General features: G+C 39.6%; 2 protein-coding genes across 4 annotated transcripts in view; both read right to left on the reverse strand.

Annotated features, from left to right (window-relative positions):
- Positions 1-13,166: 13,166 nt before the first annotated feature.
- Positions 13,167-26,804, reverse strand: part of LOC127418589 (gastrula zinc finger protein XlCGF26.1-like) — a 64,564-nt gene continuing 50,926 nt past the window's right edge. The window contains exons 1-3 of one of the 3 annotated variants that reach the window (XM_051659219.1): positions 22,371-22,466; positions 21,780-22,104; positions 13,167-15,424 (exon numbers count right to left, since the gene is read on the reverse strand). In XM_051659219.1, the coding sequence (XP_051515179.1) occupies positions 13,995-15,424; positions 21,780-22,080 (1,731 nt within the window). In that variant the 5' untranslated portion in view covers positions 22,081-22,104; positions 22,371-22,466 and the 3' untranslated portion in view covers positions 13,167-13,994. Of the gene's footprint in view, positions 15,425-21,779; positions 22,105-22,370; positions 22,467-26,804 lie in introns of those variants that run through there. The other 2 variants (XM_051659220.1, XM_051659222.1) reach the window with 2 other exon arrangements.
- Positions 24,815-26,453, reverse strand: LOC127418546 (zinc finger protein 69 homolog). The gene is made up of 2 exons (XM_051659124.1): positions 25,824-26,453; positions 24,815-25,240 (listed from the first exon to the last, which is right to left on the reverse strand). Exons 1-2 carry the CDS (start codon positions 26,451-26,453, stop codon positions 24,815-24,817), a joined length of 1,056 nt encoding a protein of 351 aa, XP_051515084.1.

The following is a 26,804-nucleotide window of genomic DNA, read 5'->3' on the forward strand; positions in this document are numbered from 1 at the left end:
GGAAAGTGAGCTGCAATTTCTCCTCAACATCAGTTTCCGAGATCTTATGTACTGGCTTCAGTAGACCAGACCAGAACCATTAGAGACCTTCATGTGTTCAGCAATGCCTCTGAGAGTACATATGGAGCAGTTGCTTACCTGTGCACTGAAGACTAGCTCGGTAAGATCCATCTGTCATTCATTATGGTATGCTCTAGAGTAGCATAAAAATAGTGCTTTCCATGCCCTGTTTGGAGCTCTGTGCTGCTGTGACTGGTGCACAGTTGATGAAACTCTTGAAGAAAGAGTTAACCTTGCCAATTTGTCACACAGTGCTCTGGTCAGATTCAACCACAGTGCTGTCCTGGCTCCAATCAGAGTCTTGCCATTTTAAAGTTTTCGTCAGCACCAGAGAGCTGAGATTCATGAGCTTAATGACCTTACCACTTGGTGCTATGTGGGTTTTAGTTGGTGCAACTAAATCAGAGTTGGCAGAAGGCTGAGATGTGCTGAGGCCTTAGATAACGCCATAAAGCATCATATTGTACTGGATTCCAGACATCCAGCGGTGAAGTTACTTCACCAAGAATATGATAAGAGACTCTGCCATCCAGGCCCTGACCGAGTGTTTGCAGAGATAAGACGACAACTCTGGGTTTTAAGAGGTAGATGGGCCATCCACAGCCTACAGCATGCTTGTACAGAATACCAGTGCCTGAGGGCCAAGCCTACCATCCCAAAAATGGCAGACCTTCCTTCAGCCAGTTGCGTCTCTACAAGCCAGCCTTCCATTCTACTGGGATTGATTGTTTTGGACCCTTGTAAAGATTGGTTGACGAGTGGAGAAAAGCTGTACACATTGAACTTCTCCACAGTTTGGACACGGATTCTTTCCTGATGTCACTTTGGAGGTTCATCGCATGTAGAGGTTCTCCTGCCGAAATACTATTGGATCAAGGAACAAATTTCTGTGGAGGGGAACGGGAACTAAGTGAGGCGTTCAAGTATATGTCATCTGATCTTCAGCAACGACTTGCAAAACAGAAGATAGCATTCCATTTTAATCCTCCTGCAGCACCACACTTTGGAGGGGTGTGGGAGAGGGAAATCAGGTCCATTAAAATGGCCCTATCTGCAACCATTGGTGCCCAGTTGGTATCAGAAGAAGGGTACATTGGTCTGTTGGAAAGGTTGTCAAAGTACACTCCAGTCAAGACTCCCAAGTGAGGTCAGTCGAAGTCCAAGTTCAAGGAAAGATTTATACTAGACCTGTTGCTCGACTTGTGGTTCTACCCCCAATCCCAGAAGATGACAGGAAAGAACTTGACACCCTCTGTGAGATTGTGGAAACAATTTGGGGGCGGCTGTATAAAAGGCTTGCGTGTTACGGCTCCTTTAAGACTTTACTTCATACATTTCGAATAATGCAGCAAGAGAGTGTGAGAGAACGTGCAAGCAAAAACAAGTTTGGAAAGTTATATGTGTGCGTGCATCTTATAAAGTGAGTTTTCCATCCTTAATACACAATTATGATTCAGTTGCATGTTGTAAACTTGCATCTACGTGAGTTTATGGTAATTATGTTCGAGTGTGTGAGAGCATTTGCCGTGTGCTTATTGCATGCACGTTTGGTTACACGTGAGTTGTTAGAACAGACGATTGCATTGATAATATTGATAATAGTGTTTGCACATTATTTAATTTTCTAATTGTCTTGTGTGTTAGATATCTGGTGTTAATTACCACTCTATGTGAACTGATGATGTTTTATGTTAAATGGCTTAGTCAGATGTCAAAATGGCTATTCAGATTGGCAATACACTGATTGCAGTAATATATTTGCTTACTGATAGTGTTATTCATTCTTGTATTGGCACTTGAAATCTGTATTGTTGTTCCAGTTGAATAGCATTGTAACTATTATTTAATCTTTATTTTGTACAGACCACACATCCCTATATCATTGTTCATCCTACCAGTACTTCATCTGTACATCTGAGCCATCTAGAAATGATTAAAGTCACTAAAAGGAAGCACTGTGGTTGACTGAATTATTGGGCTATGATCGGCCTGCCGGGGCGAGTACTTCCAGTCTAACAGTTCAAACCCAAATTTTAGTTGTTTAATTATCTGTTGTCCAATGTCTGTGATTCTTTGTCCACTCTAACCTTTTCTTTTTGTTTTTCTGTTCCAAAAGTGGCTTTTTCTTTGCAATTCTTCCCATAAGGCCTGCACCCGAGTCTTCTCTTTACTGTTGTACATAAGACTGCTGTTGAGCAGGTAGAATTCAATGAAGCTGCCAGCTGAGGACATGTGAGGCATCTATTTCTCAAACTAGAGACTCTGATGTACTTATCCTCTTGTTTAGTTGTAAATCTGGCCTTCCACATCTCTTTCTGTCCTTTGTCTTTGAAGACTGTAGTGTACACCTTTGTATGAAATCTTCAGTTTTTTGGCAATTTCAAGCATTGTATAGCCTTCATTCCTCAAAACAATGATTGACTGACAAGCTTCTAGAGAAAGCTGTTTCTTTTTTTTTCTTTTGTTTGTTGTTGCCATTTTTGACCTAATATTGACCTTAAGACATGCCAGTCTATTGCATACTGTGGCAGCTCAAAAACAAACACAAAGACTATGTTAAGCTTCATTTAACAAACCAAATAGCTTTCAGCTGTGTTTGATATAATGGCAAGTGATTTTCTAGTACCAAATTAGCAATTAAGCATGATTACTCAAGGGTAAGGTGTTGGAGTGATGGCTGCTGGAAATGGGGCCTGTCTAGATTTGATCAAAAATGACTTTTCAAATAGTGATGGTGCTGTTTCTTACGTCAGTAATGTCCTGACTATACTTTATGATCAGTTGAATGCCACTTTAGTGAATTAAAGTACCAATTTCCTTCCGAAACAGCAAAATCTGTACATTATTCCAAACTTTTGGCTGCCAGTGTATACTTGGGGTAATTGTTAATTTGAAAGACCCATTTATGACCAAGCATTAACTTCCTGGCTGATGTCTTGAGATGTTGCTTCAATATATCCACATAATTTTCCTTCCTCATGATGCCATCTATTTTGTGAAGTGCACCAGTCCCTCCTGCAGCAAAGCACCCCCATAACATGATGATGTCACCCCTATGCTTCACAGTTGGGATGGTGTTCTTCCTCCAAACATAACAATGGCCATTATGGAAAAACAGTTCCATTTTTCTTTCAATAGACCAGAGGACATTTCTCCAAAAAGTAAGATATTTGTCCCCATGTGCACTTGCAAACTGTAGTCTGCCATTTTTCTGGTGGTTTTGAGCAGCTATATCCTTTACTGTGGATATAGATACTTGTCTACCTGTTTCCTCCAGCATCTTCACAAGGTCCTTTGCTGTTGTTAAACCTGGCTTAAACTGGATGAATATATTAGTTTAAATGAATCTACTCCCCCAGGTTACTGTTATAAACATGAGCCTCATCTGAAGGGTCGAGGAGGAGGTGTTGCTACAATTTACAGTGAAGTTTTTGGTGTTACTCAGAGGACAGGATATAAATTTAAGTCTTTTGGACTAATAATGCTTAATATGACACTGTCAGATATATATATAAATAAAAAAAATTTATTTTTACCCTTGCTACAGTATATAGATCACCCGGGCCTTATTCTGATTGTGAATTTGAAATTTTTTTATCAGATCTTGTAGTTACTGTAGATAGAGCTTTAATTGTTGGTGACTTCAACATTCACATAGATAATGAAAATGACACATTGGGATTAGCATTTATCGATATTCTCAACTCTTTTGGAGTCAGACAAAATGTAACAGGACCAACTCATCACCATAATCATATGCTAGATTTAATTCTGTCATATGGAGTTGATGTCGATGCTATTGAAATTCTACTGCAGAGCGATGACATCTCAGATCATTACCTCGTCTCTTGTATGCTGCAATCAGCTAATGTTACTCAATCTACACCATGCTATCGTTCAGGTAGAACTATTCTTTAGACCACTAAATATAGCTTCACTAATAATCTTCCAGATCTATTGCAAACATTCAGTAAACCCCAAAGAAGAAAAACTTGATGAAATTACAGAAAATGAAAGAAAAAAGCCCTGCACCATGGCACCAAGCTACAGACAGGCATTAAAAGCTGCCAGGTCAGCATATTTTAGCAAACTCATAGAAAATAACCACAACAATCCTAGATGTTTATTCAGTACTGTGGCTAAATTGGTTAGGAATAAAGCCTCAATAGAACCAGATATTCCATTGCAGCACAAGAGTAATGACTTCATGAATTTCTTTACTAACAAAATTGAAATAATCAGAAATAAAATTGGAATTATGCAATCAACTGTCACAGTATCTCAAAAAACAGTGTCTCATAATTTTCCTCACGTGCAACTTCAATCCTTCGCTGTCACAGGTCATGAAGAGCTAACAAAACTTATCGAAACATCAAAAGCCACAACATATATGTTAGATCCAATACCAACCAAGCACTTAAAAGAGGTATTCCCTGTAATCTCAGAACCTCTTCTTAATATTATTAACTCCTCGCTCCATCAGCGGCACGCCCCTGCTATCATCACTCATTCCACCAAACTGCTTACCCTCATCTCCGGTAACCATTCGGATCGGCTATCCTTCCTCCTGGTCGAGTCTCCCACTGCACTGCTTGTGTTAGGGCACCCAAGGTTGGTAATGCACAGTCCTCACATTGACTGGTTAACCAATTCTGTTCTTGCCTGGAGTCCTTATTGTCTGTCCCATTGTCTTAACTCTGCTGTTTCTCCTGTCCAGTCTTGTGTTTCGTTTCAGGATGAACCGGTGGATTTATCCGGAGTACCTGTGGCATACCATTATCTGAGGGCGGTGTTCAGTCGCTCTCTGCTCCTTAGAGGGAGGCCATGAATAAATACATTAATGATTCTCTTGCAGCTGGTCTCATCCGTCCTTCCTCTTCTCCTGCAGGGGCGAGGTTCTTCTTAGTGGAGAAGAAGGATGGTTCGCTTAGACCTAGCATAGATTATCGGGGGCTGAATAACATCATGGTGAAGAATCGTTATCCCTTGCCATTGATGTCTTCATCCTTCGAACTCTTGCAGGGAGGTGTCCGTCTTTACGAAGTTAGACCTACGCAACACTTATCACCTTGTACGGATCGGGGAAGGGGATGAGTGGAAGACAGCCTTTAACACCCGTAGGGGGCACATTGAATATTCTGACATGTCTTTCAGATTGGTCAAATTGACCAATTAGTGTTTGTCTACTTAGATGATATTCTGAACTTCTCCCAGAATATCTAGGACCATGTCCAACACATCAGGCTGGTGCTTCAGCGACTGCTAGAGAATCGGCTCTTCGTTAAGGTGGAGAAGTGTGCTTTTCATGTGCAATCAGTTTCGTTCCTGGGGTTCATTGTCTCATCCGAGGGAGTGCGCTGAGCAGCGGTTAAGGTCAGAGCAGTCTTCGATTGCTCATTTTTATTGCCGTTTCTGACGGATCTCACCTCCACCTGTACTGAGTTTTGCTGGTCCCCGTGGGCATAAGCAGCATTTTCTAAATTAAGAAAGAGGTTTACTACCGCCCCTATTCTTAACACTCCTGCCCATCATGTTCATGGTGGAGGTCGATGCGTCAGAGGCTGGTGTCGGAGCTGTTCTGATGCAGCACTCTTCCTCGGATGGGAAGGCACATCTGTGTGCCTTTTTCTCACACTGCCTCACCCCAGAAGAATGGAATTATGATGTCAGTAAAAGAGAATTGTTGGCTGTCTGATTGGCCTTGGCGGAACGGCGCCACTGGTTAGAGGGTTCAGGGGTACCTTTCGTGGTCTGGACCAACCATAAAAATCTGGAATATATTCATGGGGCAAAGCACCTAAATTCCAGACAGGCTCATTGGGCACTATATTTTAAGCGCTTTAACTTTGTTCTGTCATATTGTCTGGGCTTGAAAGACGTTAAGATTGATACCCTGTCTCGACCTCTCGGGTGGTGGGCATGGTGTCCTGGGACATGGAGGCTAAAGTCCGCTCCACGCTGTGCAATGCCACCTCACCCACCGAGTGCCCAACGGGTCTGTTATTTGCTCCGCATTCGGTCCAGACACACATCCTCCGGTGGGGCCACTCATCCAACGTCACCTGCCACCCAGGGGCTGCTCGTACCCAGCCGCTCATTAGACAGCGATTCTGGTGGCCTTCGCTAGCACAGGACATTTGCCTGTTCGTGTCCACTTGCCCTGTTTGTGCGTCTAGCAAGACTTCCAGTCAGACTCTGGCTGGGCTCCTCCAACCACTGTCAGTCCCTTCGAGACCCTGGTCCCACATAGCTATGGATTTTGTCACTTGTCTTTTCCTATTCCATGGCTACTTGGTCGTTATGACCGTGATGGACCAGTTTTCGAAGGCAGCTCATTTCATTCCCCTTCCCAAATTTGTGCTTACGTTCTCTCCATATGTTTCAGGTGCCACTGACTCACGGAATCAGCGTTTACAAGGGAACCCTGATCGTCTCCATGGGAATGATCAGGATTCCTCGCGGATCTGTGCTCCACACTACCACAATGCACACAGACCTACGAACACACTCTCCATCTCCACGCTGCAATCGGTGCCGGGTATTCCATCATGCTTCGCCAGCTCTGCTGTGTTGTTTGTTTCGGGATGCAGACACACTCACTGAGTTTAAGTCTAGACTAAATACTCATCTATTTAGCTAGGCATACACCTAATTTATTCTTCACCACACAATTAGGCTGCTTTAGTTAGGTCTGCTGGAACCAGAAACACTGATCATGGTTTATAACTCTGCAAAAGAAAAAACAAAATGAATGGCATCTACACTAATGTTATTCTATTTGTTTTCATGTCTCAACCTCGGGACTCCTATCCAGAGGTCACCAGAACTGGCCGGATCCAGCTCCCCTCCTGCTTGGTATCAGACTCCACAGCTACGTGTTTCTGAGTGACTATTTGAGCAGCTGGTTAATTATGAAAACCGCTTCAGTCCCTCTTTTGCTTGTAAACAGCAGCACTGATGCAGATTGCACCAGTTTGATTGTATGTGTCTGAGCCCAGCCTAGTGTAATCACCGGTTTGATCATACATGCGAAAGGATTAATAAAAGGCTATATACAGTGCATCCAGAAAGTATTCACAGCGCTTCACTTTTTCCACATTTTGTTATGTTACAGCCTTATTCTAAAATGGATTAAATTCATTATTTTCCTCAAAATTCTACAAACAAACCCCATAATGACAACGTGAAAGAAGTTTGTTTGAAATCTTTGCAAATTTATTAAAAATAAAAAATAAAAAAAAAATCACATGTACAAGTATTCACAGCCTTTGCCATGACACTCAAAATTGAGCTCAGGTGCATCCTGTTTCCACTGATCATCCTTGAGATGTTTCTACAACTTGATTGGAGTCCACCTGTGGTAAATTCAGTTGATTGGACATGATTTGGAAAGGCACACACCTGTCTATATAAGGTCCACAGTTAACAGTGCATGTCAGAGCACAAACCAAGCCAAGAAGTCCAAGGAATTGTCTGTAGACCTCCAAGACAGGATTGTATCGAGGCACAGATCTGGGGAAGGGTACAGAAAAATTTCTGCAGCACTGAAGGTCCCAATGAGCACAGTGGCCTCCATCATCCGTAAATGGAAGAAGTTTGGAACCACCAGGACTCTTCCTAGAGCTGGCCGCCCGGCCAAACTGAGCGATTGGGGGAGAAGGGCCTTAGTCAGGGAGGTGACCAAGAACCCGATGGTCACTCTGACAGAGATCCAGCGTTTCTCTGTGGAGAAAGGAGAACCTTCCAGAAGAACAACCATCTCTGCAGCACTCCACCAATCAGGCCTGTATGGTAGAGTGGCTAGATGGAAAAAGGCACATGACAGCCTGCCTGGAGTTTGCCAAAAGGCACCTGAAGGACTCTCAGACCATGAGAAACAAAGATTGAACTCTTTGGCCTGAATGGCAAGTGTCATGTCTGGAGGAAACCAGGCACCGCTCATCACCTGGCCAATACCATCCCTACAGTGAAGCATGGTGGTGGCAGCATCATGCTGTGGGGATGTTTTTCAGCGGCAGGGACTGGGAGACTAGTCAGGATCGAGGGAAAGATGAATGCAGCAATGTACAGAGACATCCTTGATGAAAACCTGCTCCAGAGCGCTCTGGACCTCAGACTGGGGCGAAGGTTCATTTTCCAACAGGACAACGACCCTAAGCACACAGCCAAGATAACAAAGGAGTGGCTCCAGGACAACTCTGTGAATGTCCTTGAATGGCCCAGCCAGAGCCCAGACTTGAACCTGATTGAACATCTCTGGAGAGATCTGAAAATGGCTGTGCACCGATGCTCCCCATCCAACCTGATGGAGCTTGAGAGGTCCTGCAAAGAAGAATGGGAAAAACTGCCCAAAAATAGGTGTGCCAAGCTTGTAGCATCATACTCAAAAAGACTTGATGCTGTAATTGGTGCCAAAGGTGCTTCAACAAAGTATTGAGCAAAGGCTGTGAATACTTATGTACATGTGATTTGTTTTGTTTTTTATTTTTAATAAATTTGCAAAGATTTCAAACTTCTTTCACGTTGTCATTATGGGGTATTGTTTGTAGAATTTTGAGGAAAATAATGAATTTAATCCATTTTGGAATAAGGCTGTAACATAACAAAATGTGGAAAAAGTAAAGCGCTGTGAATACTTTCCGGATGCACTGTACATAGCTAAGAAGGTAAGAAAACAATTCTCAGGCTGGCGACTTATTAATTGGCTAATTAATACACAAGTTGCTGCTAACGCTATGTGTTATTGTTATCCAGTAACAAATAGACACAGGTTGTCTGGTGAATTCAGTGTTAGAGCCTTGTGTCACAGATCAATGAGGAAGAATGAGCTGCCACAGTTTAATAGTATGCAGGAAAACTAGGGTATTAGGTTCAAAACTGTTCAGTTTTCACGTTCAGTCATGTTCAGATCTTCATGTTCAGATTGTTCAACATGTTCAGGCAGATTGTTTTTTGTTCTAACACTTATACAACTAACATGAACTTAGGGGTTTTGCAGAGTAACTTTCAATTCAAACTGAAATGTGGTCCATATTTAGGATTAAGAATATTATTTTAGCATATCACATAAATCCTTGTCATAGGTTAGTAGATATACAGTGGGCTACTCCAGCAAAGCCCTTCAAGTTATTGTTCTACTAATATACTAACATTGGTTTTATTGCCAGGATGTATATGTTTTATTTGTCATAATTGTATGTATTCTGAGGTTAGATTTAAGGATTCTTCACCGGTGGTGGTAACACATAGCAAGTGCTCATGTGTGGCAGATACTGCTCAGAATCAGAATTAGAATGACCTTTATTGCCAAGTATGTTTACACATACAAGGAATTTTTCTGCTTTGTGCAACCACACAGTAGCAGTTCTTTTTCAAACTGCTCATTATTCTCAGCTTAATATGCCAGTCATGCCCCTTGTGTTTAGCTGCACTGAAACAGCAACGCTGGCATAAACCACGAACAACGGTAAATGTTAAACATCAAAATTTTGACAATTGTTTTGAGTGTTTACAGTTTCAGCTTTAATTTAGTTCCTCGAAAATAACTTTATTTTGTCTGTCAGGGTGTAAAACCAGGGCCCATCAATGCCATGATGGCACAAGGTGGAGTAAGGTGAGTTGCAAACTTAAGATTCAAATAAGAACACGTATTTCTAAAACATTTCAAAAAATTATATATATATATATATATATATATATATATATATATATATATATATATATATATATATATACAGGTGCATCTCAATAAATTAGAATGTCGTGGAAAAGTTCATTTATTTCAGTAATTCAACTCAAATTGTGAAACTCGTGTATTAAATAAATTCAGTGCACACAGACTAAAGTAGTTTAAGTCTTTGGTTCTTTTAATTGTGATGATTTTGGCTCACATTTAACAAAAACCCACCAATTCACTATCTCAACAAATTAGAATATGGTGACATGCCAATCAGCTAATCAACTCAAAACACCTGCAAAGGTTTCCTGAGCCTTCAAAATGGTCTCTCAGTTTGGTTCACTAGGCTACACAATCATGGGGAAGACTGCTGATCTGACAGTTGTCCAGAAGACAATCATTGACACCCTTCACAAGGTGGGTAAGCCACAAACATTCATTGCCAAAGAAGCTGGCTGTTCACAGAGTGCTGTATCCAAGCATGTTAACAGAAAGTTGAGTGGAAGGAAAAAGTGTAGAAGAAAAAGATGCACAACCAACCGAGAGAACCGCAGCCTTATGATTGTCAAGCAAAATTGATTCAAGAATTTGGGTGAACTTCACAAGGAATGGACTGAGGCTGGGGTCAAGGCATCAAGAGCCACCACACACAGACGTGGCAAGGAATTTGGCTACAGTTGTCGTATTCCTCTTGTTAAGCCACTCCTGAACCACAGACAACGTCAGAGGCGTCTTACCTGGGCTAAGGAGAAGAAGAACTGGACTGTTGCCCAGTGGTCCAAAGTCCTCTTTTCAGATGAGAGCAAGTTTTGTATTTCATTTGGAAACCAAGGTCCTAGAGTCTGGAGGAAGGGTGGAGAAGCTCATAGCCCAATTGCTTGAAGTCCAGTGTTAAGTTTCCACAGTCTGTGATGATTTGGGGTGCAGTGTCATCTGCTGGTGTTGGTCCATTGTGTTTTTTGAAAACCAAAGTCACTGCACCCGTTTACCAAGACATTTTGGAGCACTTCATGCTTCCTTCTGCTGACCAGCTTTTTAAAGATGCTGATTTCATTTTCCAGCAGGATTTGGCACCTGCCCACACTGCCAAAAGCACCAAAAGTTGGTTAAATGACCATGGTGTTGGTGTGCTTGACTGGCCAGCAAACTCACCAGACCTGAACCCCATAGAGAATCTATGGGGTATTGTCAAGAGGAAAATGAGAAACAAGAGACCAAAAAAATGCAGATGAGCTGAAGGCCACTGTCAAAGAAACCTGGGCTTCCATGCCACCTCAGCAGTGCCACAAACTGATCACCTCCATGCCACGTCGAATTGAGGCAGTAATTAAAGCAAAAGGAGCCCCTACCAAGTATTGAGTACATATACAGTAAATTAACATACTTTCCAGAAGGCTAACAATTCACTAAAAATGTTTTTTTTTTTATGGTCTTATGATGTATTCTAATTTTTTGTGATAGTGAATTGGTGGGTTTTTGTTAAATGTGAGCCAAAATCATCACAATTAAAAGAACCAGAGACTTAAACTACTTCAGTCTGTGTGCACTGAATTTATTTAATACACGAGTTTCACAATTTGAGTTGAATTACTGAAATAAATGAACTTTTCCACGACATTCTAATTTATTGAGATGCACCTGTATATATATATACACACACACACTATACACAGATCAGCCACAACATTAAAAGCACCTGCCTAATATTGTGTAGGTCCCCCTTGTGCCGCCAAAACAGTGCCAACCCGCATCTCAGAATAGCATTCGGAGATATTTTTCTCACCACAATTGTACAGAGCGGTTATCCGAGTTACTGTAGACTTTGTCAGTTCGAAACAGTCTGGCCATTCTCTGTTGACCTCTCTCATCAACAAGGCGTTTCCGTCCGTAGAACTGCCCCTCATTGTAAGTTTTTTGTTTTTGGCACCATTCGGAGTAAATTCTAGAGACTGTTGTGTGTGAAAATCCCAGGAGATCAGCAGTTACAGAAATACCCAAACCAGCCCGTCTGGCACCAACAATTATGCCACGGTCGAATCACTGAAATCACATTTTTTCCCCATTCTGATGGTTGATGTGAACATTAACTGAAGCTCCTAACCTGTATCTGCATGATTTAATGTATTGCACTGCTGCTATATGATTGGCTAATTAGAAAATCACATGAACAAATAGGTGTACAGGTGTCCCAAATAAAGTGCTCAGTGAGTGTATATTATTTTTGTATAAAACAATCCTCAAAATAATAATAATACAGTATCATTATAATAATGAACTTGCCTGGACAATAACAAATAATATTCACCTGGATTCCAAACAAGTGAGCAAAGTAGTAGTTTTAGTATCCTATTCTTCTACAAAAATTAAATAACTATAGCATTCTTATTAGTGTATTGGTGTGCATACATAATATCTATTAAATTAAAAAAAATTGTGTGTGTTCCTTTAGTGGAAGAACTGTGGAAAACATGCATTCGTTATCTTTAGCTTAATTTTTATTTCATCAAACATTTTGATTGTTACACCCTGTCTTCCATTGACGCGGTGAAACAGCTTGAGGCTGTCTACACTGGACCGTGTTAGAGATGATTCAAAATGATTATATTAAGTCACCTGACTTGTAACTTCCCCCAGATGTATGCTGAAAGGTGTACTGCCCCTGCAGGGGCATAGCCATCATTTCAAAAGTGAGGGGGACAGAATATTTTACACTGGATGTGAAGTGTATAAGAAACATATTATTATTTAAAGTCCAGAATTAACTTTATGCTGCTTTAATAATTAATATTGTGCCAAATTAAAAAGGAGCACATGGAATTTATTAAATTAATTTACCATAAAGTTTTTGATTTCTTACAACTTACACTGTAAAAAGGCTAATTATTATATATTGTGAATCTGTTTCTACCTGATCTAACCTTAAAACTTTTGTTGCTAATGTAACCAGGTGGATTTAGACATAATTTGTTTTTCATTTAAAAAGCAGTTGACAAAACCTTTTTATATGCACTACGAGAGTGGTAAAATCAGTCAAACAAACAACATTACTGTCCTTCAAAGGCAAAACACAGAAACAACACATTTGAATTGGGTATATTTACACTCTTTAGAAGAAAAAAAGTTAACCTAAAAATGTGCTTTATCTAAATACAGGTTTGATTGTCAGAAGTCAAAAATTGTATTTACCATAACTGAAAAAGCCAGCTTCAGGGTTTTGCTCAAGTAGAAACAGCTTTTAAAGGTAACAACTGCAGGTTACCACTTTTTAGTGATCTGTCCTGTGACAGACGGGTTTGGTTCAACTAAGATTCAGAGGAAACAAAGTGTTGAAATTTGATCAAGAAGTTTTAAGCCAGTTTCAGTGTTGGCGTAGTTACCCCATTTCACTTTTGGGGCAGAATTTGACAGTAAATCTCAAGAGAAAAATGAATTTTCCTGGGTGGATAACGTTAAATTTTATAAGCCATCTCAAAACCAGCATTAATACTTCAATTATATGGCTAATTTAAATTTTCAGCCCCTATTGTCGTGTGTGGCTCGTCAAAGTGGGCAAATGATGTATGCTCAGGCACAGTTATGTCACCCACTGTGATCCAGCGTTGGATGAAAAGCATGAATAAATGTGCATATAGGCGCAAGTTCCAACTGTACGCCTAATTAAAAGAAAGCTTCTTCCGCTTTCCGATTCGAGCTATCATGTCATAATAATATCATAGATCATCAAAACATGAACAGATGCCAAATGACAACTTACATTGCTTGACGTCACAGTAAAAACATGAGTGGAAAGTACTTTGCCACATTGAGTTTGTGACCAATGACCGGTGGCTGCAGATCTAGCCAAGATGACTGACGTGGTTGCCATGGAAATGACGCTACATGATGAGCTCATTCAGTGCGTGGTTAAGCAGTTGTCTCATCTCTTAAGAGATTGACCAGTAAATTTGAACGTTTACATTTACATATTTACACATTTGATGTATAATACAGACAACGTAAACATATTTGCCCTGTGAAAAAGTTCGGGGGACGAACTTAGGTTTTACTGAAAGTGAGGGGGACACGTCCCCCGCATATTCTACACACCTGGATGTTTTATAAGTAGTCTTGAGCATACTCGTATTTAAATGTTCCTCTTAATGCCTCCCCAGCAGCGTGGCCAGTGTCTGAATGTTCGCTAATAGTATGTCGTTGCTCAGCAGTTTTGAACTTCTTTTTACCTCTGAACGAAAAACTTCTCTGTAATTGTGCTGGGGCCTTAAGGCGTCTCTCCAGTATGAATCGTTGTGTGTTTATTAAAGTTTCTTTTATCTACAAAACCTTTTCCACACTGATGGCAAGTGTAAGGCTTCTCTCCAGTATGAATCCTTGTGTGCTTATTAAGAGTTGTTTTATCTACGAAACCTTTTCCACACAGATGGCACGTGTAAGGCTTCTCTCCGGTATGAATCGTTGTGTGGTTATTTAGGTTTCTTTTATCTATGAAACCTTTTCCACACTGAGAGCAAGTGTAAGGTCTCTCTCCAGTATGAATCCTTGTGTGCTTATTAAGAGTTGTTTTATCTACAAAACCTTTTCCACACTGATGGCAAGTGTAAGGCCTCTGTCCAGTGTGAATTCTTGTGTGTACATCAAGATTATTTTTACGTGCGAAACACTTTCCACACTGATGGCATGAGAAAGGTTTCTCTCCAGTGTGAACTCTTATGTGCACAATAAGACTTTCTTTATGAGCAAAACTCTTTCCACAGTGATGACATGAGTATGGCTTCTCTCCGGTATGAATCCTAATGTGTACATTAAGTTTTCCTTTATCTGTGAACCCTTTTCCGCACTGAAGGCACATGTTAGGCTTGTCTCCAGTGTGAACTCTTGTGTGTAAATCAAGATTACCTTTACTTGTGAAACTCTTAAAACACTGATGGCATGTGAAAGGCTTCTCCGCAGTGTGATCTTTTATGTGCAAATTACGTTTTCTTTTATCTATGAAACATTTTCCACACAGATGGCACATGTAAGGCTTCTCTCCGGTATGAATCCTCGAGTGGTTATTAAGTTTTCTTTTATCTATGAAACCTTTTCCACACTCATGGCAAGCGTAAGGCCTCTCTCCGGTATGAATCCTTGTGTGGTTATTAAGGTTTCTTTTATCTATGAAACCTTTTCCACACTGATGGCATGTGAAAGGCTTCTCTCCAGTGTGAACTCTTGTGTGTACATCAAGATTATCTTTGCGTGTGAAACTCTTACCACATTGATGGCACGTGAAAGGCTTTTCTCCAGTGTGAACTCTTGTGTGTACATCAAGATTATCTTTACGTGTGAAACTCTTACCACATTGATCGCATGAGAAAGGTTTCTCTCCAGTGTGAACTCTTATGTGCACATTAAGACTTTCTTTTTGAGAAAAACTCTTTCCACAGTGATGACATGAGAAAGGCTTCTCTCCAGTATGAATCCTTGTGTGTACATTAAGTTTTCCTTTATCTGTGAAATCTTTTCCACACTGATGGCATGTGAAAGTATTTTTGGCCGCTCTTCTTTGAAGCTTTTTAGGTGAGAAATTGTCTCTTGTCTTTGAGACACTCAAAGATTTTTCTCCAGCTGTGAAATCATGCTGTTTCTGACACTGAAGATTCTCCTCCACTTCATTCAGCTCTTGACTTTCCTTTTTCATGTCCATCAGTCCTACAATGAACACAGTAAATTGACAAAAATCAATTCAAGAGGGACAAACTTATTTGTGATTTTTGCTGTGTAAGGTCCATATATTTCTACCAGGGCTGTGAATCGGCTGTACATTAAATTTTTTAATCAAATTAACTACATGATATGCTGATTAATCAAATGAATAACAATTATCGCATTATTTGCTGTGAAACATTTTCAGAGGCTGCTTCCTGTTTTTCTGTGATGCTGCTTCCCATTCCTGTTGCTGCTGGCACATACTGTAGCTCAAGTTTGTGTTAGTATCCTGCTAGCCTGCTTAGCATTTTCTATTTTTCTATTGTCAGCATTTTAGTCTTTAAGGTGTATTTTACCGCATGCATCCATTTTTTCCCCACTTTTGTACTTGCATCACAATTTATACTGCGTGCATCCGTTTTTACCTCAGAGTATGTTTTCCACAGATTACTGCATCAATCTAAAACCACTGCTGCTCAGGAACCACAACACCTATACAACAAACGTTATCGCTACTTGCACTGCATGCCACATGTTTACTATAGCTTCATTCATCAGCAGAGAGGGATTTACATATGATAAATGAAAGGAATTAGTTAGGCTAACGAAGAAGATTACAGAGTTAGAGAAATTAATCTGAACGCTAGTGGAGCTGTTGAAAGTGCCCTGGTTATAGGTGATTCTATGTTAAGGAACGTGGATACAGACACTCCAGCCACCATTATTAAATGTTTGTGACATCAGATCAAATTTAAGTATGCTGGCTAATGCCAAACGAAGATTTTCTAAGATTGTTATTCATGTCGGCATTAATAGTGTCTGGAGGGAAGGTGCTGCTCTCCTTTCCAATAATTTGGCTCATAGTCTTGATAGTTTAAGTGTTTGACTCACCGGGGCCCAGGTCAGGAAGCAGACAGACTGGCTTAACCAACCATCTGCTAGCTGCACTGAGACTTCACATTAACTAGAACACAGAAACGGTATTACCTAGATATCATATAGAGACTGTGTCTGTTCCCCAAACAACCAAACACTAAAGTCATTCAGAAAATGTTTATTGATGTCAAACCAGAAAATGGCAAAAAAAAAAATAAGATAAACATCTAATAAAATTACTAAACATTAGATCTCTTTCTTCCAGAGCACGAACTGTAAATGAAATAATTACAGATCATAGTCTGGGTGTGCTCTGTTTGACAGAAACCTAGATTTAATCAGATGAATATATTAGTTTAAATGAGTCTACTCCTCCAGATTATTGTTATAAACATGAGACTCGCATGAAGGGTCAGAGAGGAGGTTTTGTTACAATTTACAGTGATGTTTTTGGTGTTACTCAGAGGTCAGGATCCAAGTTTAATTTTTTTGAAGTGATTGTGCTTACTGTGACACTGTCCAATATAAATTACAATTTCTGTTGTCTTTCACTCTTGCTACTATATACCGACCCCCAGGGCCCTACACAGACTTCCTTAGTGAATTTCCTTAGTCAGATCTAGTAGTTACTGTGGATAACACTTTAATAGTTGGTAACTTCAATGTTGAAATACATAATGAAAATGACACAATGGGATTAACATTTATCGACATTCTCAACTCTGTTGGGGTCGGACAAAATGTGACAGTACCAAATCACTGTAGATCATAGAAACCATTGGCACCGATGGTCTCGACGATCAACTTAAGCTTGCAATGCTTTTGGGAAATGCAGCCCTGACCTGTCTCAAATACTAAGTATTACAAAAAGTTCAGAACAACTTAAGTCATAAAATATGGATACAGTCTTCTCTAGCACTCTAGATAGTGTCGCCCCTCTTAGATTAAAGAAAGTTAATGAAAAAAGCCCCATACTATGGTACATTGATCACACTCAAGCTCTTAAGACAGCAGCACAGAAAATGGACCGCAAGTTGAAACGTACAAAATTAGAGGTGTTTTGTGGTGCATTGAAGGATAGTGTCTGTAGCTACAGACAGGCTCTAAAAGCTGTCAGGTCTGCATATTTGACTAAACTCATAGAAAATAACCACAACAATCCTAGGTGTTTATTCAGTAACATGGCTAAACTGAAAAGAAACAAAGCTTTGACCGATCCAAATATTCCCTTGCAGAACAGTAGTAATGACTATATGAATCCTTAAAAATTAAAATTGACTCCAGCCAGGTATCTTAAGCAACCAAATTGGCCCGGTTGCTAGGGAGGGTAGAGTCATATGGGGTAACCTCCTCGTGGTCGCTAAAATATGGTTCTCGCTCTCGGTGGGGCGCGTGATGAGTTGTGCGTAGATGCCGCAAAGAATAGCGTGAAGCCTCCACAGCCACTATGTCTCCGCAGTAACGTGCTCAACAAGCCACGTAATAAGATGCGCTGATTGACAGGCTCAGACGCGGAGGCAACTGAGATTCATCCTCCGCCACCTGGATTGAGGCACTACGCCACCAGGAGGACTTAGAGCGCATTGGGAATTGGGCATTCCAAATTGGGGAGAAAAGGGGAGGAATAAAAATACAATGTGACGTGTTTTTGATGACCTCTGTATGTGGGAAAACGGTTGGTAAACTAAAATTCGAAACCATTGTTTTCTATGAATCCACACTTAGCGGCACCCAGTTACGACTTTGGAGGCTGCTCAAAACTCTGCCGTGTCACTCACATAGTTTTCCATTAAATTACATTACATTCAAACCAAATCATTATCAAGGGACATTTTACTGACTGTAGAAATTACATTGCCAATACACAATGTATCAGCAATAAGACTGTCTTTTTGAGGATTCACAGCTTGAATAGAGCCGATAGTTGATTTTTGGAACTATCGGTTATCAGCAAAAATCTGTTGATAGTTTTTTCATCATTTAGTCATTTCAAAATAAGAGTCCCCAGTGTGTTTCTGGTTTGTTTATACTTAAAAGTCCCACGTTATGTACCAAATCTTATTTTTTTCTAGTTATTATTAGGATTTTGGTTGAACAAAAAACTGCATCTGAGATTTTTCATTTTGGACTCTTTGTCTTTGCCTGCCATAATAAAGAAAGAATAAGAATTTTTGTTTACATTCTATAAATCCATTTGAAAAACGATCGGCCGATTAATCGGTTATCGTCCTTTCCCACCAACTTAGTTATCGGTCGATCTCTAGTCATGACTACATATAAAATTATTATATAATAAAATTAACCTTTTCTAATATTTCAGGTTACGCAGTTGAAACATTTTTTTTTTTTTTTTCATACAACAACCTGCAAACTCATCAACGTTGCTGTGATCATTCTTGATGAAGTGCAAAAAAAATATATATATATATTTTTTACTTTTGACTGTACGGTACTTTGCGGTTTTGGACTGGCAGGGCACTGACACGTTCTGTGTAGGGACAAAACAATTAGCGGAGCTGGCGTACCGCTGGAGCAAAACTGGCATGTCAGAGCATCTAAAAAGGAAACTTTAACTTTATCTTTAATGCATCCTTCATTAAAGTTCAAATAATGAGGCAGCGGGTTATGTAAATGAGCACAAACTCTGAAACAGGCATTCCTCTGTGCGGTCAGAGCCGCTTCACGTTCTTCTTACGAGAAGTGACCCAATTTGAGCGAGATAGTGCATCAGCCGGGATCAGTATCAAACTCTCTTGCAAGGAGACACTCGTTCATCAAACATCGCTTGAATGCCACAGCCTATTTGAGTATTGTTGCTGACCATGTGCATCCCTTCATGGCCACAATTTATCAGTCTTCTAACGTCTACTTCCTGCATGATAATGCACCATGTCACAAAGCAAAAATTGTCTCAAACTGTTTTCATGAACATGACAATGAGTTCACTGTTCTTCAGTGGCCTTTCCTAGTCACCGGATCCGAATCAAATAGAACATATTGGGATAAATTCCTTCTCTTTCTCCCTAACCATATCAGTATCTCCTGTGATAAAAGTAGCCTAATTTTCTCTCGCACATCAGATGGACATCAGATCCCTCCCAGTTGAAAAGGTGCTTCTCTCTCCCGCTCCCTGTATTACATTAGCTTTCTATTTCAATTCTCGCAGATTCAGCTAGTAATCGCATTTTAGAGCGCCTTGTGTGCATTGAAGAGATTTCCATATGTAAGCCCTCGTGCTTTAACAGAAATGAAACTGAAATATCTATAAAGTCTTATTTGGGTGTAACGGTTCACTCATTTCACGATTCGATACAGTTCACAAAACTGAGCTCACGGTTTGGTTCAGTTTATGATTCTTTAAACTAAGCCTGAATCAAGAAAAGATTGAAAGTTTTAGGGGGGGGTCGCGTGGCTCCACGCGAGGGTCGGACATGTGAACGGCGAGCTCTGCGCACTTTGATAGTTTTTAATACTTCTTGTGTCATAAACCGGTAAGATCTGATACACCCTGTTCCATAACTGTTCTATGAAGACAAAATGTCAAAGAATTCAAAACCCTCGGGCTCTGGAGACATTAAAAGACACTTACTTGCTCAAGCTGATACCCCTGACAGGGCCACAGACCGGGGACTCAGTTTGGACTGCGTGGTGGGAGAGATTCAGCGTCAACTGTCGATTATGTTGGCAATGCTGGCGAAGGTCTTGCTGTAATATGTCGATCGATCACTGCCATGGAGACGAAGTTCTCTGAGTTGGTTACAAGAGTGGGGGACGTTGAGAAACGGATCGATTATCTGGAGTCATCGGAGAGGGAATTAGCTGTTAATCCGCTAGCGACCAAGACGGACTTAGAGTGCATTTGGGAAAAGTTGGAAGACCTTCGGCGAAACAATGTCCGAATTGTTGGAATTCCTGAGAACGAATAAGGCCGAGATATGGTGAAATTCCTAGACGAGCTCTTCCCGAGTCTGCTCGACATAACAGGCCATAAGCTGAGTTCCAGCTCGGAGATCTGCTGAGGGAGACAGGCCCTGATCAATTCTGGCCAAATTTCTGAGATCATCCGATAAAGATTGTGTGTTACGTGAGGCGAGGAGTAAAGGAAGGCTTTCTTGGAAGAACCACAGCATTTTCTTGTTCCCAGACTTTGTGAATTCGGCAAGAGAGAAACATGATCGATTCAAGGAATGCAAGAAACTCTTACATCAATGGAAGGTCGCTTTTGCACTGATGTTCCCAGCCAAATTGAGAACAGATACTAAGGATGGCCACAAAATATTTACATGCCCACAGCAAGTGATGTCCTTCATAAAGTCAATGGAATGAGTAGGTCATTGTGTTATGCTCTCGATGCAGCCGAGGCAGATTATTTTGAGGGGTTGGAGGTCAGCTGGAGCTCCCCCATTTTGGGAGTGGTGCACGGAGATGGGGAGGGTGGCGGCTTTTGAGGAGGTGTCATTTAGAAGACAGGGTAACTTGGATTTGTTTGTTGGGAAATGGGGAAACTATTTGGAGTTTTTCGAGGGCTCTCAGGGTGGGGCGGTGGAGAGAGTAGTATAGTTTTAAATGTGTTTGATTATTATATATATATACATATTATATATTTTGCTTTTCTTTGTTTACTGTAAAAATCAATAAAGAAAAATGTAATTACAAAAAGATTATTTTTAATATTATTACTTTAAGACATATGTAACATATTAAAAGTGCAATATGATCCATCAGAGATGTACTGGGACTAAAAATCAGCAGAGATTTCTCACCCACACCTATCATATCACTTCTGAAGATACTGATTTTACCACTGGAGTCGTATGGGTTACTTTTATGCTGATTTATGTGATTTTTTGGAGCTTCAAAATTTTGGCACCCATCAAGTTGCATTGTATGGACCTACAGAGCTGAAATATTCTTTAAAAAAAAAATCTTCATTTGTGTTCAGCAGAAGAAAGAAAGACATACACATCTGGATTAATTTAATCTGTGAAAGTGTCCAATAACAGGGCAGTTACTGAGATTACATGAGTAGTATTCAACTGGTCATGTGATCCTAACATGGCTGCCCCCATGAGGCTCCCCTGCCCCATGTAGAATAAAAGGGCTTTTGTAAGGTTACTGATATGTCTGAACTCTTCATCTCACAAGAGTGGTCATGATTTTATACATATGTTTCAAAATGACTATTTATTTATATAGAAGAAAAACTTTTTAAATGAGGAAAAAGAAAAAATACTGAGTGCACCTTTAAACAGAAATCCCTAATCAAGATTCACTGTCCCAGCAGAACTGTTATGACTTTAGACATTTTAAATAAAAAGATGTACCTTTTTAAAAAGCTACTGAGCACTTCTGAAACAACAATAAAAGCAGCGGGAAACTTTTTAAGTGCCACTTTTGGGTGATAAAACGATCTGTTAACAGATTTTGACACGACAGTTGATCATCATGAAAATGTAAAACAACATTGCAGGACCAAACATACCTGCAGGAATAAAATCATCATCTTCATCACTCTGTTGTTCCTCTGTTGTGTTTTCTTCTTTTATCTCCTGTTTCACTTCGATCTTCACTGATGTCTGCAGCATCTGCTGTTCATCATCATCTTCATCACTCTGTTGTTCTTCTGTTGTGTTTTCTTCTTTTATCTCCTCCTGCTTCACTTCAATCTTCATTGGTGTCTGCAGCATCTGCTGTTCATCATCATCTTCATCACTCTGTTGTTCCTCTGTTGTGTTTTCTTCTTTTATCTCCTCCTGCTTCACTTCAATCTTCACTGATGTCATTATAACGCACTGACATTCATCACTCTAAAAAAATATTTTATATATATATATATATATATATATATATATATATATATATATATAATTATTATTTTTACTATATGATTATACACAAGAAGAGATCTGTTCTTTCAGAAATGGTATAAATATAAATGTGTGCTTTGTGTTTACTTTCATTTTCCCGACAGCAGGAATATTATAACAAGCTGCATACAGTGGAGAGCAGAGCACAAACTATGCAAGACAAGTTACAAATACATTAAATGATGTAAAACACATTAAACACTTACCGAACTGGACGCTCAGACTGTCAACTCTTCTTTCATCTTGTTTTAAGGCGGTTAGAAAAACAACTCTTGGTGCTCTTCAGCCATCTACTGGACCGGAGTGAATCACACAAGCTGATTTAACCTGAAAAACTCCAAGCGTTTTATGGTTGTATTTCAATTTTTCCTGCTCATTATTTTAGATATCAGGGGTGCCATCACATGTGTCAAAGTAGTATTGCCAAATTTTCACGTATAATTCTAAAATTAGTGGGCTACCTGCTATAAAAGCATGTTTGTTCAATTATGTGTTCACTTAAGCATATAATCAGAGCATACTTGTCTATGGATTCATTGAGTCATGAGGATTCCAATGAATCCAATATTTTAAATACCAGCCATACTGCCTCTCCACCATATTGAATTTTATTAAAAAATGATATATCTTTTAAATACATTGTCGGATTCCAAAGAAAATTAGTATGCATCATTGACATCATTTCATGATGATACTTGAGCAGTTTCGAGACAGTGCCACATATAGTTCAAAAGATAATTACACTTTAATGTCACTTAAAGTCTTGTTTGGCATATCAGCGGAGTGGCTCAGTGTAATAAATCATCAATTTATAGTTTAAATGGTCATGGGTACAAATACCACATGGTCCAGTTTTAGAGTTGATGTTATATTGTACTGGAGGTCTTTGTATTGTCTTTACTGAATAATTGCAGGGCGTATCACAGCTAATTTCTGCTTGCAGGTATACTTCTTGTTCTTTGTCTTAATGTTTTTCTTCTGATATAGATGGGTGTGATATCTTTTTAAAGTATTGAGAAGTTTGGAGACAGCATCACCTGTAGTTCTGTTAAGCATGGTTATCATGCTACATGCTATGCTAATCGGTTATCATGCTAACTATATGGTTTTCAGTCTCATAAGGATATTTGATCACAATGCTATCTGTGGGCAACATTAGCTTAGCATGCTAATTGGTTAGCATGCTAGCCAGCGCATTTGTATGGCTGTTTGATATGAATGTTATCTGTGGAAAACATTATCTTAGAATGCTAATCAGCTAGCATGCTAATCATTTAGCATGCTAACAAACGTATGTGCTCGCTTTAAACTTGTCAAGTCTCTTTGCCATTATTTAGGTATTTCAACTGAGGGGCCAAGTGGTTAAAGGCATGGAGTGGTAGTGGTGTAGTGGGCTAAAGCAGTAATTCTCAACCTTTTTGACTCCAAGGCCCCTATTGTCGGAAAAAATATTCTAAGTCCCCCAGTGTAGGCTTTTAGATATTCATATTATAAGATATATCTATTATAAGCTATTTCCTCAGATACTTCTTTTGTAATGATGACAGCTTGTTTTTCAAAAAATGTTTAATGTAAGCTAATTTAATGCTTCTAGCATAGATAGATTAAAACAATTAATCATGATAAATTTTGTGATTCCAGAAATGCCTAGAACTGTATATTCTTAATAAAAATCAAGCAGTTAAAGGGAGTTATTACTTTTTTTTTCATTCTCAGTAAGTTGAATTATAATAATTATGTACAAATTATCTACCTTATTTTAAATCATTTTATGAGATCTTGAAGCCCCCCTGGAAGTGTGCTGAGGCCCCCTAGTTGAGAATCATTGGTCTAATGCACAGAACTGGTAAGCAGATTCGACCCCTCGTTGCCAGTTCGACCCCCACAGCCACCACCATTGTTTCCTTGAGCAAGGCACTTAACTCCTGGTTGCTCTAAGGGGATTGTCCCTTTTTTAAGTGCACTGTAAGTCGCTTTGGATAAAAGTATCTGGCATAAATGTAAAGCTTTTTACTATTGCTCAGACGGTTCTGAGTTTTATTCTAGCTAAGGATGGTTTTTAATTTTATATTTCTGTTGACTTCTGAGTCTTTATGTTGTGCTTACAACTACGTAAACTGTACTACTGTACTCTATGTTGTGCTTAGTGTTTTACAGTGGTTGTAATGCTGGTGCTTGGCCCCGTGATTGCTGCTTGCAGCTATTTTTTCTTTCATGTTTCCGTGAAGAACTTGCTGAGATGAAACCTTTCCCACATGAAGAGCAGCAGTATGGTTTTTCTCCAGTATGGATTCCAAGTGACTGGATTTAATAAAGATCTTTCCACATTCAAAGCACATATGAACCCTAAGGTATGAATGTTTTCGTGCTTTTTCAAATAGGACAGGCGTGCAAAACTCTTTCCACAGAAAGAACACTGGTAAGGCTTCTCATTTGTGTGCATTTTCTGATGTTGGTTAAGGACTGAATACTCAACAAATGTTTTACCACATTTATCACATTCAAATGGCTTTTCACCAGGGTGACGGTGGAGATGATATGTGAGACTAGCTGCATGTGTGAAACTCTTTCCACACTGATAGCATGTGAAGGGCTTCTCTCTAGTATGAATCATTGTGTGTTGACTAAGTTTTTGATGACTTTTAAAACCTTATCCACACCGATGGCATGTGTAAGGCCTCTCTCCAGTATGAACCCTCATATGTTCATTTAGATTGCATTTATACGTGAAACATTTTCCACACTGCGAACATATGTAAGGCTTTTCTCCAGTATGACTTTTCATATGCATATTAAGGTTTCCTTTAGTTTTGAAACTTTTTCCACACTGGTGGCACATGAAAGCCACCTCTCCAGTGTGAACTCTCATGTGTTTATTAAGATTGCTTTTAAATGTGAAACCTTTTCCACTTTGTGAGCAGGTGAAAGTATTTTTGGCTGCTCTTCTTTGAGGCTTTTTTAGTGAAAACCTTTTCTTAGTCTTTGACAACTCAAAAGATTTTTCTCCAGTGGGAAATTCATGATGTTTCTCCTCCAGTTCAATCAGCTCTTGAATTTCCTCTTGCACTTCCATCAGCTCCACAGTGAACACAGTAAATAGACAAAAATGAATTCCAGAAGGACAAATGTGAAATGGAATAAAATTTAACCAAAATATAATGGCAGAACAAAACATTTTTTTTTCAACAATAATTTGTATTTGTCAAACATCATTTTCAAATTTAGACAGTAGTTGGGTTTTTCATTACAACCAGATAAAAACATAGTACTTAAAAAATAAAAAACAATAAAAAACATCTCCACATACAAGTATAGTAATAGTCTATTTGTTTAAGCACTCTCACTTTCTATCAATTCCATAAAAGAAGTACCATCAAGCTTTTCTAAAAAATCATAAAACACTTTCCAGATGGACCAAAATATGTGAAGTTTGTTTTTCATAAAATAGGTAACCTTTTCTAAGGCAAGGCATGAGGTCATCCCGTTTATCCATTGAGACATTCTAGGACTTTCTTCTTTTTTCCAAGAGCATGCAATTACACGTTTAGCTTCCAATAAGCAAAGAATTAACAACAATCTTTCATATTTGGTAAACATGCAATATACACAGCTTAGGGTCAAGAGGAATTTCTTTTTTTTTTTTTTTTGTCCAACATCACTGTACCTTTTGCTCTTGCTGCTTTCAAGGTGCGGACTTTGTCGGCGTAGTTTAGGAATTTCATTATCACAGCTCTTGGTGGAGTGTCAGAGCGATCTTCAGTGACTCTGCCGATTCGGTGAGCCCTTTCGATTACAAGGGGACCTGGAAGATTTTCTGGGCCGAGGATCTCAGGAAGCCATTTCTCTAAAAAGGCGCACATATCCTTCCCCTCTTTTTTTTCTGAGAGTCCTACTAGTCGTAGATTCGATCGCCAACTGCGATTTTCCAGGTCATCGACTTTTGAAGAGAGAGATTCAATAGTAGTTTTCAATTTTGCGTTTTGAGTTTGCAGCTCTGTGATGTTGTCTTCTTGTTTGCTTATCTGATCTTTGGCTTCTGTTACCCGTGATGTAAGGGCTTTGAGGTCGCACTGCACTCCATTGATCGCCTGGAGCAATACATCAAATCGCACAGCAAAGTCCGATTTCAGAGAGTGAATAGCCTCAGGAATTGCAGAGGATGATTCTTGAGTAATGTCTGTCGCACCCTCTTCGGTATTAGCCTCCGTAGGTTTAGCATCCACCTCAGTTTCTCCCGGTAAGGTCGATTTAACTCGTTTTTGTGTCCTTTTGATCGGTTTTGGTGGCATCTTGACACACTATAGTGCTCCAGAGTTTAGCCTGGAATCAGTTTATCAGCATTTGTTGGGTCAAAGACTGAGATTTAAATGAGTATTTGTTGGGGCTCCGATGTGCATCCGCTCAGCACTGCGCCATAACCGGAAGTCAGAACAAAAACATTGAATCTATTCAACTACTGTTTTGTCATCTTCAGTGGATATTTGACTCTGCTCATGGTCATTCTTCTTTAAGTTTCCAACAATTTTGTTCTTCCTGGTTTTGGCCCGATGCATGTCAGCCACGTCATTATGTCCACTGAAAGACTTCCTTGCCTGTGTCAAAAAATTAGCAGACGTGACAGAGCTATAGATCATGAAAAA

Source organism: Myxocyprinus asiaticus, chromosome 28, assembly GCF_019703515.2.
Source record: "Myxocyprinus asiaticus isolate MX2 ecotype Aquarium Trade chromosome 28, UBuf_Myxa_2, whole genome shotgun sequence".
NCBI classification, from domain to species: domain Eukaryota; kingdom Metazoa; phylum Chordata; class Actinopteri; order Cypriniformes; family Catostomidae; genus Myxocyprinus; species Myxocyprinus asiaticus.

Excerpts from the sequence above, each read along its gene's own strand:
- LOC127418546 (XM_051659124.1), bottom strand. The coding sequence starts at position 26,453 with ATGCCACCAAAACCGATCAAAAGGACACAAAAACGAGTTAAATCGACC. Across the intron at positions 25,241-25,823 it reads CAGCAAGAGCAAAAGGTACA|CTGATGGAAGTGCAAGAGGA; the intron begins GTGATGTTGGAC and ends TTCACTGTGGAG.